Source organism: Chiroxiphia lanceolata, chromosome 6, assembly GCF_009829145.1.
Source record: "Chiroxiphia lanceolata isolate bChiLan1 chromosome 6, bChiLan1.pri, whole genome shotgun sequence".
Classification (NCBI taxonomy): Eukaryota; Metazoa; Chordata; class Aves; order Passeriformes; family Pipridae; genus Chiroxiphia; species Chiroxiphia lanceolata.
Window position 1 is genome coordinate 47,923,532 of NC_045642.1, and position 14,082 is coordinate 47,937,613.

Genomic DNA, 14,082 nt, shown 5'->3' on the forward strand with positions numbered 1-14,082 from the left:
AATTAACATCAAAAACACAAGCAATCCTAGTAATTTCCTGTATGTGCAAAGGGAAAATAAACCTCTTTGCTATGTACTAATCCCAAGCCCAATATTCCCCCAGCCCTCAGCTGCCCTCTTCCTCCTCAAAGGCCTGGGAACAGAGCTGGGGGTTTTACAATATGCCAAAAAGATCAGCAGTAAGCTTACTGCAGAATGAAGAAGAGGGAGTAGAAAACACTAAGAAAAAAACAAAGCAAAAAAACCCCACCCTCCCTGAACAACTCTATAAAGAAAAGCTTTTTGATGCCCCCAAGGCTATGGTCATCCTTAACAAACAAGGACTGTGTGTTCCTTCCTGTTATCCCTGCTCGCTCTCTTGGGGTTTTTTTCTAGTAAGCGTAACACAAGAAATCAGAGGCACTTGGATCATTAAACATATTTATTGTTTAAAGTTCCTAATTCGACATTATCTATACTCTGCAACCAAGCCAAAAATGTGGATGTGCAAAGTGAAGGCAAGCCAGGTCACAGAACTGCATTTCTATAGCTCTTGCAGCTCACCAGCACTACTAACCCCAAGAACTGAAAGCCATTTACCAGATCACCCCAAATCAGAAATTAGTTCAAAACCCACAGCATTTGCCTCCTGTAGTTCTGCCACAGCTGTTTCATAGCATGCATTTAAGCAAATGAGCTGGGGGACAATCTTGACAACACCCTTTTACTATTGCTGCCACATATAATTTCCTAATATTTATAAAGGCTACAAAACCAGACATGCTGTCACAGATTTGTCTTGTGAGCTCATAAGTGCAAAGTTCAGCTTTTACATTCACCTTACGCCCTTACCATTGAGATCAGCTTGGGCCATAATCATCCCACTTAAACAAAAGCCTCTAAAATCAGGCTTTCATAAGAAAAAAGTGACAAGAAATCTCAGTCATGAAGAGAACTATCAATTACAGGTGTAACTGAAAAGAAATATGGGTATGTCTGAATCTAAAGGGAGGTTGAAGGGAAGAAAAATTGTACATATTTGAGAGAAAGGATGTTCTAGGACCTGTACCCTGTAAGAAATACAGATGCAATTCTGTAAGACAGTAAATTCCAAAAAGTGAATGTTATTAAAGAAGAGAACAGCTATTTTTATTTAATTTCATTCCAATGTCCTTAAAAGTTACAGAACAGCTGATATTGTAACAAAAAACCAGCTAATTCATAAAAGAATAAAACCAATAGAAAAGTCAGATTAAATCCACAGTGCACAACAGTAACCCTTGTGAACAAATGGAACCAAACCAAAGTAAATGATCAAAACCTCATACCTTTCTACACAACCCTGCCAGTTACATTAATAACTAATAAAGTTCCCTACTCAGACGGGAATGTCAAAAGCAGACACTGGAAGTTTCTACTGTATTTCTCCAGGAATATCACAGACCAGTAGAACTCACTGTATGCATAAGTTATGTTTTTCTGGAAACTTCAAGTGTTCTTACAGTGCTACCCATAAGAAAAACAATTCTTACAACACACACAAAAATAATATGGTTTTATATTGACTAGCTGATGCAAGAGATGGAAGGAAGCATCAGGTCTAGCGGAAAAAAAACCTGTTACTTTAAATATAAGGCATGAAGAAAATTTGCCACTCTTCTTCCTCTGCTTCAGCTCTGTGAACTCTATGAACAGAGATCAGTTGAGAGCAAGAAGTCCTAACAGAAAGGTCACAGCGTCTCTTCTTTCTTGGCAGTTAAAACTCAAGAAGCTTAGATTTCTTTCCTAGACATACAAACCACCACCCCACCACACTCTTTCTTTGATTTGTATTTCCATTCTTTCATTGCAGAGAAGCTTTTCTGGTTAGTCCCTCCGCAAGTAACTTTAAAACAATGTTGGATGCCTTCATTTATTTTGAAAACACAGATGGAAAAATGCTATGGAAAAACAAACTTTTGGAAGAAGAGCTACTGGCATTTTATACACAGAATGAATGCCTGTTTATATTGCTGGAACAGTCAAAACACAAGGCAGCTCAGCTACAGGTGGAGAACCACCAGCACCAGCAGCACTTCGAAATCATTTGCTGTCAGCAATACTCAGTATATCATGGTCTCAGTAGAGATCCTTCCATGCATGTTGTAAAACATTAGCTCTAGTTTGGCTCCTTTACATACTCCAGTCTACACTGCTGTCCTCTACAGTGTCCACACACCCTCATCCACGGCACCAAGCCACACACCGAGAGTTTGCAACATGTGCAAGGTGAAATTGTGACTAATTCTTCATGACAGCATATTTTAAAAAACCTCCCAAGACACCTGACAGGAGCAGGACTTCTTCCCAGGCAGGCACACAAAGAAGGCCAGAGTTGCACTCTTTAACACTTCTACTTGAGGCACAATGCATCCTGAGTGTTTTGGGCTTTCCAGGAAGACCCCTCTCAGTGGTTAAGTAGAAGTGCTGAAGGGAGGTGACTTGAACTACCAGGATTAAATAGGCATATTTTCCCAGGATATTCAGAGGTTTTAGTATCTTTTTTTGTGGATATTAACATCGTGGCGGCTGCTACCATGTGCTTCCCATTTTGTTGCGAACTAGACTGTAAGATTTATAAGAAATATCTCATGGGGAAAGAACTCTGTTTTCTTCTAAGTTTCAAGGCTGGAGAAGGCAGTTTCACACTTTTGAAGCAAAATCTGCCTTAGCAGACTGTTTAAAATGTCTTCTCAGCTCAGCCATCACAATGTGTTTCCTCTGTTAAGAAATGTGAAAAGTGTTATTAATCTGAAATTGTATTCAAAACCAGCTGCAAGGAGAGCAGTAGCTGAAATGTGACCGCAGAGTGTCTGTCCACAGGACAGAAACCCCTGTGCTCTCCAGTGAATGATTCCAGGGGGAGTCATTCAGATGCGGTTTGCCTGTGGGCAGGAGTAACCCACAATCCTGAGTTGGAAGGGACCCATCAATATCGAGTCCAACTCCTGGCCCTGCACAGGACAACCCCAAGAGTCACACCATGTGCCCCAGAGCATTGTCCAAACGCTTCTTGAACTCTGTCAGCCTTGGTGCTGAGACCACTTCCCTGGGGAGCCTGTTCCAGCACCCAACCACCCTCTCGGTGAAGAACCTTTTCCTCATATCCAGCCTAAACCCCCCCTGACACAACTTCAGGCCATTCCCTCGGGTCCTGTCACTCGTCACCACAGAGGAGAGATCAGTGCCTGCCCCTCCGCTTCCCCCCGTGAGGCAGTAATCAGTTGAGTACCGGTGCTGTCCCCGGTAAGGCTACCCGGGGACACACCATCTACAGCCGGGGGCTCGGCTGGATCACGACGCCCCACGGTCCACATCGAATGCCCGCTGCACCCGCGGGGACACCGCGCCCTCTCCCGGCCGCGGCCGGATTGACACCCGCTCGGCCCCGCCCGCGCTTGTCCCTCGCCGCGGCCCGTAGTGACGCCGCCCGATCCGTCCCGGTGCCGCCGGAGTGTTTCCGCTTGTCGGCGGCGGGCGATGGTGAGCGGGGCTCGGCTCGGCCCGGCGGGAGCGCGGCCCGCGGGGCACGGCGGGGCTGTGGGCACGGTGGGGCTGTGGGCACGGCGGGGCTGTGGGCACGGAGGGGCTGTGCCGGCCGCGCCCCTCGGGCATCCGCCGCCAGCGCCTCGCGTTTTGCGGAGTCACCGCCGGGACCTGCAGGCCGGGCAGGGGGGAGCGCGGGCGGAGGGACCGGGCCGGGCCGGGCAGGGCAATTCTCTTTGTTTACTGGCTTTGGGCAGCCGGTTGGAGTATATTAGTGCTTCGTTTAGACGGGAGAAATGCAGTTACGGCGTTTCTGTACATGGAACTGCCCCTGGGCTCACGATTCGTAGAACTGTACACGCATTTGGGTTTTTTATTTTGTTTTTTTTTTTTTTTCCCTTTTATCTAGGGGCAAAGTCAGAGCGGTGGACACGGTCCTGGTGGTAGCAAGAAGGATGACAAGGTAACAAATACTTACAGGATGAAGTACAGATGTCCTGCTATAGAGCTTGGCTGCAGTAGCCTTTTTTATACGATTTTTTTTATTATTATTCTTGTATTTGGAACTGCATAAAACTGTACTCTTGCTGGCTCTGATGAATGTCTTTATCTCTTCTGAGTGCGCATTGGAGAAGACAGGTGCTGTTCAAAAATAGGAAAGGGCACTTAAGGGAAACTGAAGCTACTTGGCAGTAATTTATTTTTGAAAAGAATAAAGCTATAAATGTGTCAGGGTTCAGAAAAACTAATTGCCTTCAAGCTATCCCTTAAGGAACTGATTTTGGGTTGAAAGTGACATCATACAGTCACCTGCATGAGGTGTATCCTTCACATTTTGGGCCTTTAGAGGCCTTGCTGGTCTCATTTGGGAGTGGACGTACAATGTACATGGCAGGCAGTGTCCAAGCTGGGACACTGAAAGTGTGTTATCCTTTGATTGAAGTGCAACAGAAAGGTTCAGATTCAATATTTTCGTCATCCTCTCATGTATTAGTTTTGTTTGTGATTTACATCAGGCTTGAGCCTTCCATGTTCTGTATTCACTGAAAACTGGCAGAAGTTTAAATTAGAAAGGGGGGTGTAAAATAAGCAGGAGAAGAAATGTTTTCGTAAAAAATAAAAGTCATATGTCTTTTGGGCTTCTCGCTGTAGATCCTGAGGAGACAGTTTTGTTATGAAGCCCTTCACCTTGCGCTCTTTCTTAGTTTGTGCACTTAACACCTGTGTGTATTTTCTCATTATTATTATCCTGATTTCTTTTTTCTTTTCATGGAATTCTTTTTATGAACAAGGATAAGAAGAAGAAATATGAACCTCCGGTTCCAACCAGAGTGGGGAAAAAGAAGAAGAAAACAAAGGGACCAGATGCTGCCAGCAAACTGCCCCTGGGTGAGCATTCTGCCTGTCCAGCAGTGCTGGGCTGTTTGCTCTTCGGGAAGTGTGGAGCTGTCCTCTCCTTTAGATCTGGCTCTGGGCAGGTCATAAACACAAAGCCAAATGGAATTTTGTTTCTAGTTAACATGGAGAAACCCCACAAAATAAGATTATTGTTTTGTAGATGCAGCCTGTGAATTTCCCAGTAAGAGAGAAAGGAATTGAAGTGAGAAAAAATTCAGAGAAAACATTTGAAGTGAGAAAAAATTCAGAGAAAACATTATCTTTAAATATGTTTTTTGTCTGGAATTGCAGTAGGACAAGTAAAATAGTGACTGCTCCTTATGTAGGAGTTACTACCAGAAAAAAACCCCAGGATTTCTGGAAATGAATTAGTGAATAATTGGTACCATGTCAAACTTGGTCTAAAATACTGAGATTCTGTTTTGGTTACAGTGACTCCTCACACACAGTGCAGACTCAAATTGTTGAAATTGGAGAGAATTAAAGATTATCTGTTAATGGAAGAAGAATTTATCAGAAATCAAGAACAGATGAAACCTTTGGAAGAAAAACAAGAGGTGAGGTTTGAGTGAACTGTTGCTTCTAATGTTACAGTAAGTGCTGTAATTAATGTGAACTTCATACCAAAGCAGTGGAAATAAAGTGCCACGAATGTGCAAGTTGATACAAACATATTAGGTTTATCACAATTCTTCATTAATTGGCTAAATGGTTTTTAAACCAAGCATGGATTACTACAGATGAGGCCACGGTGATTTTTTGTTTCTTAATGCTCTGCCAAAGTGTAGCCCCCAGATATCCATCAACAGAGAAAGAATATTCTACTTATTCACATCCATATAGTAGAGTCCGTAGGGTAGGACTTCTGCTGGCTTCTGCTTTTATGCCTTTTGTGGCAGCAAAACAACAATAGGAAAGACTTGTTTTGTTATGTTTTGTCTGAATTGTTGAGGCAGTGTTGTACAAGAAGGTTTTTTGCCTGTATTGTCTTTTCTTGGATTCCCTTAACAACAGGAAGAAAGATCCAAGGTGGATGATCTGAGGGGAACACCGATGTCCGTGGGTACCTTGGAGGAGATCATTGATGACAACCACGCCATCGTGTCCACGTCGGTAGGATCAGAACACTACGTCAGTATTCTGTCCTTTGTGGACAAGGATCTGCTGGAGCCAGGCTGTTCTGTTTTGCTAAATCACAAGGTGAGTTGTTTTTATAAAATTAAGTTTCTTACAAGTTCTTGTACTGTTTTTAACTTGCCTTTTTTTTCTGAGAACCACAGGAGAGAGAATGCCATATTGTATGTATGTATGTATGCATGTATGCTGCGTGTGCATTTCACACACCTAAATAAAGGGGCATTGAGATTAGGTTTGAGCTTGTATTCATAATGCTGCCTGCCTTCTTTGACAACTCTTAATTCTTGAATTAGGTTCATGCTGTGATAGGAGTCTTGATGGATGACACAGACCCTTTAGTGACTGTGATGAAAGTAGAGAAAGCTCCTCAAGAAACGTACGCTGACATTGGTGGCCTTGACAACCAGATTCAAGAAATCAAGGTATTCAGTTGTACTCACAGAGTTAAGTAAGCCAGCAATGTAGCTGTTGTGTTAGGAGCTCAAAAGGGAAACAGCACGACCAGCTGCTTTCATGTAGTGGTGGTTTGTATCTTGCTAGAGTGCATTTCTTCATTTGATTTCGCTGGGCAGGCTCGTGGACCTCAGTCTTTTAAGTGGATCTTCAGCAGCTGCATGCACAGGAACATTTCACAGTTGCTCTGGAACCTGTAGAGCCCAGAGCTTGTAAAATCTCTTCAACAACTTATTATTTTGCAACATATAAAGTTAATGATTTTTGCAGTTAGAGTTAAATTGTAAAAAGTGCAGACGTTGTTTTGAGTGTCTGATGCCCTGCGATCTGAGGATTTAGTGCTTGGCTTGTTTTGTGTTTGCATTCGTTTGTTGTTTGGTTGGGGGTGATGGGGTGTTTTCTACCAGCAGAGCTGTGCCTGAACCCTGGTGAAACTCAGACCTTTTGCTTTGGGTAGGTGTCCAAAACCACAAATGCCCTTAAAATACTGATCTGTAGTATCTGGTAAGACTTTACAGAAGGCATCCTTCCATAAAGTGTCCCCCTGCCCCAAGGTCCTCCATGAGTGGATCCCTCATGGGGCTCTAAATTCAGCATGATGCATTGAGGTTGGAATAGGGGAAACACTCAACTGCTCCTCTTCCACATGTCAAACAGAAATAATAGGAAAAGTTGTGCAAATAGAGTAGTTGCCTGCCTTAGGATTGGAGGCAACAGAGAGCTATGCTTTTCAAGGTCTGTCTTGAAATCAGTTAAGTTCTTTTTGCCTTTATTACTTTTAGGAATGCTGTTCTGGAGATCCCTACAGATCTTTATAAAAACACACGTTTGTTTTTCTTGTGCTGCAGGAGTCTGTGGAGCTTCCTCTTACCCACCCTGAATATTATGAAGAGATGGGTATAAAACCACCCAAAGGAGTCATTCTGTATGGACCACCTGGCACAGGTATTTTAAAGTGTAGTAACATCTGTGCTGAGATAACACAAGTAAAATAAATTATGCTTGGTCAGTATTTAAAGCATTGCCAAGTCTGTCACAAATGTCACATGACTGTTTCGTTAAGGCACCCCTCCCTCTCTGCCTTCCTCCCTTCCCCTTCTTTCCTTTCTCTCCCCCCTCTGCAAACTAATTACAATATTTCTTTCATCTAAAAATAGGTAAAACTTTACTCGCCAAAGCAGTGGCAAACCAAACTTCAGCAACCTTCCTGAGAGTGGTTGGCTCAGAGCTCATACAGAAGTACTTGGGTGACGGCCCGAAGCTCGTGCGGGAGCTGTTCCGCGTGGCAGAGGAACACGCTCCATCCATCGTCTTCATCGATGAAATCGATGCCATTGGAACAAAGAGGTACAGTGTCTGAGCTCCCGCCTCACACACGGGTATTGCCAGGGACAACGAGGGGTTTACTAGAAACATTCCTTTGCAACTATACTGAGACTCAGTTTCTTAGTTCTGCTACTGTTTTCATATGCTATTGTTGATGTAAGCATTTTTAATAACTAACACTTCAAATAACTTCTTTGGAACCAAAATATATTGCAATATTTTCATATTAAATAGGCATGACCCGAGACTTAACCTCTGTTCTCTTGCTATCTGAGGGCCTCTCTGTGAGAGAGAGTCAAAACCAGAAAGGCATGCTGTGTATATGTGCATATGGGATCCCCTAACTGCAAATCCAAGTGTACAGTCATTGGCTTTAGCGATCCAACAATAAAGCAGAATACTTAGTACACAGTATATCCATTTGTTATTTGCCTCTCTGGCTAAAAACTTATGCTCTGAGAACATTACACAGTAAGTTACTGTCCTGGAGAAGCATTGCTTATGCCACACTAAACTGTTGTTGAGCCCATATCCAAGCTGTATTACTTTGAAAATTCTGTAGGCTTGTTGGAACTGTCCAATACAAATAGTCTTTAAAGTAGTCGGTGTTTTCTAAATAAATTAGAAAGTGCTCATATACATACACAGCCACTAGCCCAAAGTGCCAGTATAGGCAGCTGCTCCTCAATGTATGGATGCATATGCTTTTAAGAATTAGGGTTTTGCCTCTTTTTATGTTAATTTTGTTGGGGGGAAAGAAGATATTTCCAAATATGTAACGAACTGTGGAAAAAGAATATATTTCCTTTGTATGATGACTGTTAATTCCCCAGCAACAAGAATAGTCTCTTTACGTACTTAGATGCCACAATGATTCTGAAAACCTGCGTTTTGTTTTGTAAGCATAAACATTAAATGTGAAAAAAAAAATACCCTGTGGATGTTTAAAAAAATACCCCTTCCCCCTGCACTTTGCCACTTTGTGGCAGTTTACATGGTGCTTTTTCTGACTGTGCTCTTTTTCTTAAAGGTATGATTCAAATTCAGGTGGTGAGAGAGAGATCCAGCGCACAATGTTGGAACTGCTGAACCAGCTGGATGGGTTTGACTCTCGGGGAGATGTTAAAGTTATTATGGCTACAAACAGAATAGAAACACTGGACCCAGCTTTAATTAGGCCAGGTAAGGGACATCCTGCTGTGTATGCTTAAGCCACTTTTCTTGTGAAAGGACTTGTTTAAACTTGACAAACTCAGGCAGGTAAAAAGAATGCAAGTTACTGCTTTGTCCTTATTCACCATCTCATCTCTGCTGGTGCATCTGTTAAAATTGGAACCTATTTACAAGCTTCCACGTAGGAGAAAAACCTAAGAAGAGATGTGTTAATTCCTCTGACATATAAATAACAATTTGAATATTCTTCCTTTCTGTGAAGGTGGCACAGCCATTTTAACTAGTTGTTAAGACAAGCCATGTGCAGCAGCAGCAGCAGCATTTCACTAACACCTGCAGCAGCTGGGGAAGGTAGGGCAGCACCACCTGTGCTTCAGGGATGAGAGCCTAAGCCTTAAGGGAGACAGCCTGGATTCTGGTGCAAGGAAACCAGGCTCCTTTCTTATTGACCTGGTACACTGCCGTTTGGGGGGTGAGGGAGATGTGTATGTTACATGTTGAGCTTGAACAGGGACAGGTAGTATTTCTAAATGGCCACTAAAAATGTACTGAGATATAATGTCTGTGGTGTCTGTTAAATCGGAAGGTAGAGAGCAACACAGAGATCAAAGGATTTACCTTCAAGTAAATATTGAAGTTGTAAGTATCCTAAGTTGTAAAGATACTCCTAAAGTAACAGAGTTAAGATAAAGAGTAAAGATAACTGGAGATGAAATTGTCAAAGAACTACTCTGAACAGTCACCAGACTAGACCTGAGGAGTTAGAATAAAAAACTTCACAGTATAAAGTTGCTGAGATATGTTTGTGTTTTTCTAAAAAAGTCTGGTTTTGTCACCATCTTAGCTTTACACCCTTCAACTCAAACCCAGTGCTGTTAAAGTACAGAGGAGATAATACTATGCCAGTATTGAAAGACAGCTAAGATGATCTGGAAGTTGTTGGAAGGGAACTTCCTACACCTGTGTATCTGGTATTTAAATAAATTACAACCACTGCTTGAGCAACCAGGGCACTTCTAGCAGCTCAATGGACTGATTTACCATTGTGTATCATAGCCTGAGTTGTCTGATGTGGTGCTATCACCCTGTTTAGAAAAGTTGTTTTAAAGAAAAACAGGAGTGATTTGGAGACAGAAAATATTTTTCAAAAGATTGCTCAGTTGAAACAATGGGTACCAGAACATCCAAAGTCCCTACTGACAGAGGAAACAGCGGGTAGGGACTTGCAACAAAACTACTTTTGTAAAATCTTTGTTCTTCAGTGTTTGATTTTGGTTTTGTTTCTGGTTTGGTTTTTAGGGCTTTTTTATAAGGAGGAAGAGTTATTCAAGTTGGCATAGTGATTTATCTTCTGTGTTTGTGTGGCAGAAAATTAAATTTCAGAGCTAAATGTAATTGCAGTGTAGAACGAAATATATTACAAGAACATAAGTATTTCATTAACGCTTTTCTGTGCTGTGATACAGTGGGATTTTTTATATTTATATGTGACTCAAGGAAGGTTTCTTATGTTTCCAAGGTGAGGGGGTCTCTTGCCTGCACTGACAGACTGTTTCAGCATCACAGTATCTTTCAGCTCCAGTAGCTTCCTGTTCATTGCAAATAGTCTGATCTCACTTTCTACTCTAAAACATGATTCACTGTGGCATGAAGAATCATAGAATTGTCTAGATTGGAAAGAACCTTTAAGATCATTCAGTCCAACCATTAAGCTAACATGGCCGACTCCACCACTAAGCCATGCCCCCACGTGCCACACGTACATCTCTTCTGAGCACTTCCAGGGATGGTGGTTCCATCACTTCCCTGAGGAACCTCTTCCAATGCTTGACAACCGTGAAGAAATTTTTCCCAGTATTCAGTCTAAACCTCCCCTGGTGCAACTTGAGGCCATTTTCTCTTGACCTATTGCCTGTTACCTGGTAGAAGAGACCAACCCCCACCTGTCTACAGCCTCCCTTAGGTAGCTGTAGAGTGATAAGGTCTCCCCTGAGCCTCCTTTTCTCCAGGCTGAACACTCCCAGCTCCCTCAGCTGCTCCTCATAAGACTTGTGCTCCAGGCCATTCACCAGCTCCTTTGCCTTGCTCTGGACACACCCCAGCGAAACAGTTGCTGTCAGTCAGATCTTCAGATGTTCTTCCTGCTCTGTTTCCAACAGTTCCATGCAAAAAACCTAGGACTGAACTTTTTTTTTTGCACAGGACGTATTGATAGGAAAATAGAGTTCCCTCTACCTGATGAAAAGACGAAGAAACGAATCTTCCAGATTCACACAAGCAGAATGACGTTGGCAGATGATGTGACTTTGGATGAGCTGATTATGGCAAAAGATGATCTCAGTGGTGCAGATATTAAGGTCAGTGCACATCACCATTCTTCACTTCAAAGCAAATATTCAGTATCATTTTTACTGCATCCCAAACTGTTGTCTGTTGAACTGTTCTCTAGTTCCTTGTGTTTACATTACTGAGGGACAGTTGGATGGCTTTAAAATACCTTTTATGCATGACATGTACTCTGCTGTATAAGTGGGAAATTAAAAAAAACATAATTATGAGGAAGCTTGTGCTGGTAAGAGTACATACCTGTGTTATATGAATATGAAATTTTAAAAGTAGCAAAGTGCAAAAAAGGGGAATGTGGAATTTTGTGTAAGGTATATTAAATATTACTTAAGATAGTGCAGGATAAAAAGCAATTTTAGGGAATATGTTGCAAGCAGATAAAAATTTAACTGTAGATTAGGAAATTTCAGGCTTTTCTAAAGCCCTTGCTAGAGTTACCACACTCATGAGCTTAAACCAACATCACATCTCTTATCTCCCTGCAGAAGGATCACACAGTCCACTGGGGACAGAGCTGGGTCCGTCCGTCCTCGCAGGAGGGAAATAGTGTTGTTACAAAGCTGCCTTTCTGTCAGTGAAGTGTTCCTCTGACTATTCTGTCCTTACCCAGCCTGTTTTACATGCTTCAGTGCTACTGAACAGCATCAAACTGCAGAACATAGATTTTGTTAACAGTCCTCACTTTTACAGTCTTTGGAGCAGTATGAAGATGCAGCTGCCTTCAGAGGTGTGACTCGAAGGGGTTGCAGAGCAGCCGTAACTGTTCTTGCTTTCTGTGTTGCAGGCAATTTGTACAGAAGCCGGACTGATGGCTTTGAGGGAACGGCGAATGAAAGTAACAAATGAAGATTTCAAAAAGTCTAAAGAGAACGTTCTCTACAAGAAGCAGGAGGGAACCCCTGAGGGACTGTATCTTTAAGTCCTCTCTGTGGGGACTACCTGGAACTCTCTGTGTTGATGAGAGTCTTGTGTAAAACCACATAGCTAATTTTCATTCATGAACAAGTTAAAAGCTGGTGGGTTGTGGTTTTTCAGTCAGTGTAACTCTTCATTTCCCAATAAAACATTTATTTGAATTGAACCACTTTGGTGGCAAAGCCCTACTGTTTACATGGAACTGTCTGTTGCATTATCAGACTTGCCTTCAAGAGAAAGTGCTGGTGACCCATGAGTGCTTGTCTGAGTGACCCACACCTTGCCAGGCAGGGAGCAGTGCAGGAGCCCCACCTCTAGTCCTCCTTAGGCATGGCAGTCTCTTACATCTACTGCAGCATTGCTGCTGCTCTTAATTACCTTCTTGTTTTTAGGGGCTAAGACAAAAGTCACTTTTGAGTAACCGCAATGTCATATATACCTCAAAATAAATGACAAATTTGCAACCTTGAGACACACTTTAAAAGTACCCATCTCTTTCACTTGTGCCTTTAAGAGAGCAAGATGGACACTCATTAGTAATCTTAAAGATCCAAACATGTTTGGATAAGGTACTTGTGAGATTAGTTTATAAATTTGTTTTTCCCAAGAGGGTTACAGTTCATTACATAAACATCCAAGTTAGGTAATGTCTCTGAAAGGAACGAAGCACAGTAGGAACAGGTTCTAGAGCCCCACGCTGCCCACGTGCACACCGGTCAGGCACAGGCACTGGCCAGCCTAGGTGCTGGAGGTGCTGAATCTGTCACACAGCAGATTGCACATGGAAATTCAAACTACAAGTCACACTTGGTGTTCTGCAGCATAATCTTGAATTCTTCCCATCTACACAAATCTGTTGCCTGCAGCTTCGTCTCCACAGGGGTTAGATTTCTATTGGCTCAGTTGTAGCCATGCATATACTACTTATGACGTATTCTGTATAGTGTACTTCTGTGAAGGACTTGTGAAGTTCTAAGGAATAAGTTTCCAAATGTTTTACATGTGAAGTTTAAGGTTTATATAAAAGTTCCATATGCAGACCACAGTTAAGCAATGTGCAGTCTTTGTTCTGGAAACTGGGAGCAAATGCTGGCTAGTAAGAGAGCAGAGTTACACACAGAGCAGTGCCTTTGATAACTGCCAGTGCTGTAACAACAATGGTAGCACCAAGGCCAAGAGATTTCATTTTTCCATGTAAAAATTATGTGGCTCATTGTTAAAAACAAACCCTCCAGATGAATGGAGTCTTTTATTTAATCTGGATGACAGAAACCCTGCAGATAGAAAAACAAGTTTTATTACCCATTCTTATAAACTTTAGGAGATCTGTCTCCTTGGAAAGGTCACAAAAAGCCAAGGATTTTTTAGCACTTTCTAATCATGGCAGTTGTTCTCATCATTGCTTGAGGGGCTGAAAAGCTTTAAGATGTCTGGAGAGCAAGGCACTTTTTATGTGGGACACAGCTGTTAATTCTGGCTAGAAGCAACAGCCACAAAGAGGTTGGTTCAGCTCCCCGAAGAAAAGCTGCATTGCATTAAGCAAATCCAAGGACTCTGTTCTGGTACCATGTCTGCCACCACAGGAACTGAAAAGCAAACATATTTGGAAATATGGTTCTTACCTTTTGCAGCAGAATTTGACTTACACCTCTTTGGCCAGCATTTCTGAAATAGAGTCCCAAGATCAAGACAAAAGTAATAAAGATCAGGAGAAAGTGAACAGGACAGAAAAAGCTACTGGAGACTAAACTGGGCAAGACTCCATGAGCTCCAGGAAGTGAGCAGCCTCTGACCACCTAAGTGAAGGAAGTAGCGCAAGCGCTGGATTGG

At 42.4% G+C, this 14,082-nt stretch overlaps 1 protein-coding gene across 1 annotated transcript; it reads left to right on the top strand.

Annotated features, from left to right (window-relative positions):
• Positions 1 to 3,424: 3,424 nt before the first annotated feature.
• PSMC1 (proteasome 26S subunit, ATPase 1) lies at positions 3,425 to 12,419 on the top strand. The gene is made up of 11 exons (XM_032690255.1): positions 3,425 to 3,501; positions 3,914 to 3,967; positions 4,797 to 4,893; positions 5,335 to 5,459; positions 5,917 to 6,102; positions 6,333 to 6,461; positions 7,341 to 7,437; positions 7,650 to 7,839; positions 8,849 to 9,000; positions 11,194 to 11,348; positions 12,122 to 12,419. The coding sequence occupies exons 1-11, from the start codon at positions 3,499 to 3,501 to the stop codon at positions 12,254 to 12,256; spliced, it is 1,323 nt and encodes a 440-aa protein (XP_032546146.1). The 5' UTR covers positions 3,425 to 3,498; the 3' UTR covers positions 12,257 to 12,419.
• The last annotated feature ends 1,663 nt before the right edge of the window (positions 12,420 to 14,082 follow it).